General features: G+C 45.0%; 1 protein-coding gene across 1 annotated transcript; it reads right to left on the bottom strand.

Annotated features, from left to right (window-relative positions):
- Nucleotides 1–1,172: 1,172 nt before the first annotated feature.
- Nucleotides 1,173–4,586, bottom strand: LOC104413364 (protein S100-P-like). The gene is made up of 2 exons (XM_010024334.1): nucleotides 4,449–4,586; nucleotides 1,173–1,322 (listed from the first exon to the last, which is right to left on the bottom strand). The coding sequence occupies exons 1-2, from the start codon at nucleotides 4,584–4,586 to the stop codon at nucleotides 1,173–1,175; spliced, it is 288 nt and encodes a 95-aa protein (XP_010022636.1).
- Nucleotides 4,587–6,929: the final 2,343 nt, after the last annotated feature.

Here is a 6,929-nt window from a genome sequence, read left to right as displayed (position 1 = left end):
GAAGAGGAGAATGTGTTCGCAGTGAAAGCAGTGCTCTGCACCTGCAGAGCTCCTGTTCCCACCTTTGCTGCGCTCTGGGGTCTCCTGGGGGCTCTAGCCAAAGCCCTGTGCAAAACCAGTGTGTGGCTGCACAGGGAGCTGTGGCACCTCTGCCTGCACAGCACGTTTGCACAGGCGGTAGGACAGGCAGTGGCTTGGCTCTTGGCATAAAAGGAGTAGCCCCAAACTGTTCTGAAGGTAAAGGAACTAACCCTGATGTTTTTGCAGTTTGCACTGGGATTCTCACCTGCAAAGTGCTCCAAAATACAGATTGCTTCAGTCTTGCTGCAGCTGCAGTCACAGCTGATGTATGTTGCCTGCTCCACTGGAAACAAACTCTTCCACTTCTCCACACAGGCGTTTTTCAGGTAAAGAAGCAGTAATTGCTGTCATTAGTCTTGCTTCAGGCAAAAATATTATGGCATGCTATTTGGGAGGGTATTTATTAAAAATAACATGGTTATAGTGTACAGCTCTATGGTAGATATTATCATTATATTGGTACAAAAGCCTTGTTGTGTTATAGGCTTTGTACGAGCTGGGTGAGATGTTTCACCAGCACTTAAACTGCACAGAGCCCTCCATGCTGAAAAAACAAAGTGTTTGGGTTTGTTTTGTTTTTAAGCATGAAGGAGCCCACATGGCAGCAAGAACCACACAGCTGAGGGCACCAGGCAGGCTCAGGGGCAGCCCCAGTGAGATGGGTCCCATACAGCCGTGGCGGCACACGCTGGACTTAGGCTGCAGCCTCTGTCAGCTGAGGCTCCGCAGGCTGCACCCCAGAAGTGCTGCTGTATAAAAGCAGCCTCCAGCTGGTTCATGGCTCCAGCAGCATTTACCCTTGTGCAGCCTTTTCACTGGGATGAATATTGAGCCTTTTGGCTAAGAATAGAGTTTTAAAAAGCAGAGAAAGAGAGAAACTACTCGATACGAGTTAGTGGGAGCCGTTAAACACAGGCTCTTCCACAAAGGAGCAGAAATTAACATTCAAGACAGGGAAGTAAGCGCAGTAGGATTTATTTTTGCAGCCCAGCATGCTTGTAAACTGCATGGTGGTACATGGAAGAAATGAAGGGATCCATACCACTAGCATATGGAGCAGAGGCTCCATGTCAAACTGAGCAGTTTGACAATTATTTGGCAGTTTTCTGCTCAAAATATTTGTGACAGCAGCAAGTCAGAGCTGCCACAAAGATGACAAATTCTTTGAAGTCTACTTGGGAATCACCATTTTCATCCAGGTTCTTGAAGACTTTGTCAATAGCATCCTTGTCCTTCCCTGCCTGCAAAAGAAAAAGAGCAGGTTGAGGTGAGAGGCAGCACAAACCCTGACACCGCAGCATTGCTATTCACACCGTAATAACGGGCATGGTGGGGCTCCAGGCCCTCACCAAGATTCGGGGCGGGGGGGCACCTGGGGAGTGTGAGGTTGATGCCAGCTCAGACATGCTGTACCTTTCCATGGGGATAGAGATGAGTTGACTGGGAGGTTGATGGGAATGTGATGGGGTGTAATGTCTCCTGCATGCAGCAGGGCCATAGGCCTGCCCAGAACATGAGGTTACCACATTCTCTGCTAGTGAGACCTTTCCCCCCACACTCCTCTTTGCTTATTTTATGCATTACATCTCTGGCTATAAAGCCGTGAGTTCCTTCACACCATGTTCGGCTGAGACAATCGCTCAGCACCCAGCACAGAATGAGGGGCTGCTGTATCTCTGCCCATCCCTTTGGGAGCCGCACATCTCCTGACAAGCACATGCTTCCCATGGGAACGCGTGCCACTGCTGGCCTCGTGCTCAGGCTGGGGGCTCTGGGTGACAGCAGGACCAAGCGTGAGTCCCAGAGCCCCCATGGCACAGGCACAGACCCCAGAAGCGCGTTCTCCTTCCTGGGTTTCTTAAAGCTCAGCGCTGCAGCCGTGCGCCTGCGCGGGGAGGCACGTTTTCTGTGTTTCAAACAGCATCCATCATGCTTAAAGCTGTGCAGTGCAGAGCCGTGAGGTGAACTAAATGCCACCCCTTCCCCATCCGCTCCCCCGGGGAGGCTCGGCTGGAGCGGGGGCAGTTTGCAGCTTTGCAAAACGATGCTTTCCTGGGGCAAATGTCAGATTTAAGCTTCGTTAAACACTCGATACCCCAGCGAAGATGCGAACGGCCTCAAAAGCGCTTCGAGTGCTCCCTCTGGCCTTGGTGCCCGGCGCCTTCTGAAGCGAGCGAGATGCTGAGATTGAGTAATGGCAGCAAAACCAGCAGCAAAATCTTGACATAATTGTGATGGGCTGACTGAACCAGGACATCCCGAGGCTGATGTTAAACAAGGCACCATCCCAGTAAAAAGAGAATATATGTGTTCTTTCGATTTTGACAGAATACATATTAAAAAGAAGGCTTTTTCTTAAGAAGTTTTCATAAAGGCTTTTTGGCTCCAGTCCTGGCACCGATTACCTGCAGTGCCTTTAGAAAATGCAGTTTTTAATATAACCAGGGGATGGCAGTAGAGACCTACCCAATATAGCAAACAACCGGGTGGGTTTTGTTGAAGCTGAACAAAAAAATCTGGTATTAGAATGAAATTTTACAAACTTTCGGAACTGAAAATAGTTACTACCTTAATTGACATCTGAAGCACTTCGTAATCATGGTCTAATTAATTCAGTTTCTCATTCCGTGATTTCACCTTTCAGTTTAAATATATGCACCTCTAAAATCACTATAAATTGAACCAGTTTCTTGGATTTGACTGATGAGTGTGTCTGGAAGGTTTGAATCCTTTTCACTTTGCAAATTATGATCAGTTTTAACTTTATAACTGACTATTTGAAATTATTTAGTGAAATATGTGAACTGATTTTAGCCTCTGATTTACTGCTGCAATGCACAGATGGGAGTTATTCTTTGGAAACCCTTTATAACCGAGTCCAATCCTTCAGTCCTGTGGTATGGATTTATTTTCGCCTCTGATTGATCCAAGACCTTTCCACATAGTTGTGGGCTGTGTCAGCTATAACGAAGTCTAAGAGCAGAAATGTACATTATTTAAAAGACTCTGTTTCCCAGAAATTTCTGCAAATAACAAAACATTGGATGCAAATGTCAGGAAAATGCAGGTAAAACATTTCTTTTTCTGAAGTCAGACACATCCTCAGTTTCTTTCTTGCAGTCACTACTCAGCAAGACACGACCTTGTTGGTTTAAATTTATTTTAAGTGCTGGCATAAAACGTTATTTTGTGCCTTATTTCTATTTCCTAGAATAGGTAAAACGGGAAAGAGAGATGGGGACTAGAACATAAAAGGACATTCAGATATTTATCTTCCTGGAAAATCCCAGTTTTTCCAGCAGTTTCAGGACATAGGTAGAGCCAGTAAGTGGCTGTGGGGAACTGGAAAAGGTGGTGCCTGGCCAGCAAATGTAGTCGGGAGGAACCTCTGAGCATCATCCCATTTGGTAGCTGTCTAGCGCCGTGGCTCCCCAGCTTCATTTAGACCCAGCGTCAAGTTCATGGGGGATTTTCATGCCCCCTTAGAACTGTGGTTATGTTGGTTTTGGTTTCCTGCATGTGGAAGTGCTGTAGGTAACATACAGCTCCATGATCAGGACAGGACACCTCCCATGGCACTGCTGGGTCACAGCCACTGGGCTGTATTACAGAGTTATTTCAAAGCCATTTTCATCTCTCCCCACCCCGAGACATCTGGGTCCTCATTCTGAATATTGCATCTGTGTTTTGTCTGTGAGTCGTCCATCCAGCAGGCATGGACTTCAGATGGTGATTTCATACGGCTTGATACTAAATTGTATGAAGTACCCCACCTGTAGTGCCATAAAGCTTTTACTATAATATATTAAGAATTTTGAATACCTACTAAGAGAAATCATAAATACATATAAATCTTATGTATATAACATATAAACATAAATATACAAAACCTACTTAAATGCACCTGATTATTACATACACATCTGTGTTGTAAAACACTTTTCAGGTCTTTCTTTTACTATTAAAGACAAATGCAAACCAGTTTGCTCTGAGTTTGTCTGTTCTTGTTTATGCATCACTCTGATGAGCACACTGAGTACATAGTGTAAACACCTATAGAAAGTAAGTGTATAAATATTTTGAGAGATTCCCCATCTGCAACTGAGATTGCTGACAACGTAACCACCTTCACAGCACTTGTGACATGATGCGAGCTGATACGTTCAGGGATAAAGCGAAGAAGCAGGTGAATTCTGAAGACAAAACCAATCAGAATTAGAATCAGTTTTACACAATATGTGCAAAAACTTTTTTATTTAAAGTTTTTCTAAGAACCATTTGTGTATTTCCAGTTATAATTTCCCCTATAATGCACTAAACCCCGTGTCTGCATGCTACATAGGAATGATGCCGTGCTGTTGTCTTACCGCAAGAAAGTTTGGGAATTCATTTTCCAGGAGGGTCTTTAATTCTGCTTTGCTGAGGGATTGCCTGTCGCCATCAGCCTTTGCATACTTGTCAAAGACAGCAATGATCATTCCCATCGCAGTTTCCAGCTGAGACATGCTGCTGCTGTAGTCTGGCTTTCTTCTGAGCAGGAACAGCCTCAGGGCTCTCTTGGAGGATGGAGAGTGGTCTTATTCTGGGGTTCTTTATGCAACTGTCCCATCCAATCAAGGGTTGCACACCAGAGGGACAGTTAACCCTTAGCAAACATCCGTAACAGAGCACTGCTTGGAGTACACGCCTCTGTGCAGACAGCTATTCACAACTCAGGCTTTATCACCTTGGCGTGCCTGGTACAACCAGTTGCTCACCAGTAGCAACCAGCCTCTCCTTCAAGATACACAGTGTGACTAACGAACGAAAATCAGATCTTGTTACTAGCTATTTGCTCAAGAACCAGATTTGTTCCTGATAGCCCTGTGCCAGTGAAGTATATGCCGGCCTGCTCAGGAGGGAGAGGAGCATCTCACTTCCCCTTTACTACCATAGTTAGGGTGTCTCCGAGGTGCTGCCTGTGCTGAGCCAAGGGCAGATATAGATTGCACCCTCTGCCATGCAGGGGACCTTGTTGTGGACCAGATGGTTCACTGGCACACACTGGGGATGGGATTCACTGGCTCAAAAGTAGAGGTCTGCCATGCACAGCTGACTTAGCCCCCCTGGGTCAGTTCACAGAGGATGTCTGGTTCATCGGACATCCTTAGCCCCCTGTTCTCCAGGCAAAATCTGCCCTGTAACATCTACTACCTCTCAGAGCAAGACCAGCCATCACAAGTACATGGAAATCAGACACCTTTCTGAAACAAACCCCTCATGATTTTCCATCTTAAATTCTCTAACAAGGGATTTTGCATTTCCCAGGCTGTGCGCTTTATTCAAACAGTTCACCAAAACTATTTGCTCCTGTGACTTCAGCCTTGTGGCATAGTTGCATCTGATTGCATTAAATGGGTGAGGGTTTAAGTTTGAAGTTTCTACATTAAAGTGCATGTTGAAACGTGTGAGGTTCCTTCAGAAGGAAAGAGAGCAAACAACCGGCCCTTGTAAGCTATCAGCATCATCTCGTGTTTGCGTGCACACACAACCACAGGCACTGGTGTGTCAAGTGCCAGGAACTTTCCTTCTTCCTTTTCTGATACACATTTGTAGCATGAATCACAATTAAAAATGGCCATCAAAGAAAAATCAGCTCCTCCCCAACAAAAACCAAACAAAACAAAATGTCTGCTTGACACATTCTTATGACTTTGAATCATGAACATCAGTGTTAGTTATGCAGAAGTGCCCCAAAAGGCAGAGGGGGAGATTGTCAGCTTCAGTCAACAGGATACATCAGCATGTCCACACCTTCACCATGTAACCTGGCAGAAAAGGTCCTCGTTCTGACCCATTTTCCCCTGCAAACACGAGTGACACACAGTTCTTGAGAAGATGTCTCCAGAAGTGCTAAAACACTAAACAAACCACAGGCCTCCAATTTCTACACCCTGAAAGGTCACTGTGGTAGCACTGCTGGGTTGGCCTGTTTGGTGTTTTGGTGTGTCGTGTTTGTATTCATGCCTGTGCACACACATCCGTACTGCCCAGGCTTTTCAATTCATGCTTTTCCTATTGCTTAAATAGTTTCTTACCATTTGTTTTTCATCAGAAATAGCAGTTCTGAGCACAAGGCACAGACTGTTACAGCTGTTTGTAAAACCAAAGCAGAGTACAACCAGGAGGCACACACAGGAGAGCAAGCAGTGTTTTGATACCAACTCATCTGTCCAGCTCCCAGTGAGGTAACCTTTTTTCTGTGGGCTTCTTTAAACTGTATATTGTTATTTAAATGTAAACAATATCCCTTGTTTGCTTCTTTCAGGTTTATTTCTTTGAAGAATGGTACAGGCAATGGCTTGGATGCGTAGTGACTGAGGGTTTAAGCAGAATTAGGTCCTGGTGTTCCTAATTTGGGCCAAAAGTTTAAATGCTTTATGTGATACAACCATGGACTGTCACACACACAGTTTTCAAACACCATTCACATATACTCAAGTTATATGGCATTTGGCCGAGTTGTTCAGGCTTACATGACATTTGTGTGACCTTCTGCTGGTTTTCTCTTAGAGAACACATTTCATCCTATGTTCTTTGCAGCAGTGCCTGTTTTGGAAAGGTCTGAATAAATACATTTGTCAGCTGTATTCTGAAGAGCCATTTGTGTCAACAGCCAGCTGAGTACCTCAAATAGGATAGCTGAAAGGGGAAACTTTTATTAGAGCTTAGCCTCCCCTATTCCAAAAGGTGCAGGAAGTTACATGAGAAGGACTTTTTGGCAATTTCCACTAACCTGTTATGTATCTGAATGGAAGAAGCACAGGAGGAAGGAAACACAACCTGAAATGATGAATTCGCTGGTTTCT

This window comes from Nestor notabilis, unplaced genomic scaffold (genome assembly GCF_000696875.1).
Source record: "Nestor notabilis isolate BGI_N333 unplaced genomic scaffold, ASM69687v1 scaffold2471, whole genome shotgun sequence".
Classification (NCBI taxonomy): Eukaryota; Metazoa; Chordata; class Aves; order Psittaciformes; family Psittacidae; genus Nestor; species Nestor notabilis.
The sequence above is the reverse complement of the archived record's forward strand: the minus strand, read 5'-3'. Positions and strand labels throughout refer to the sequence as shown.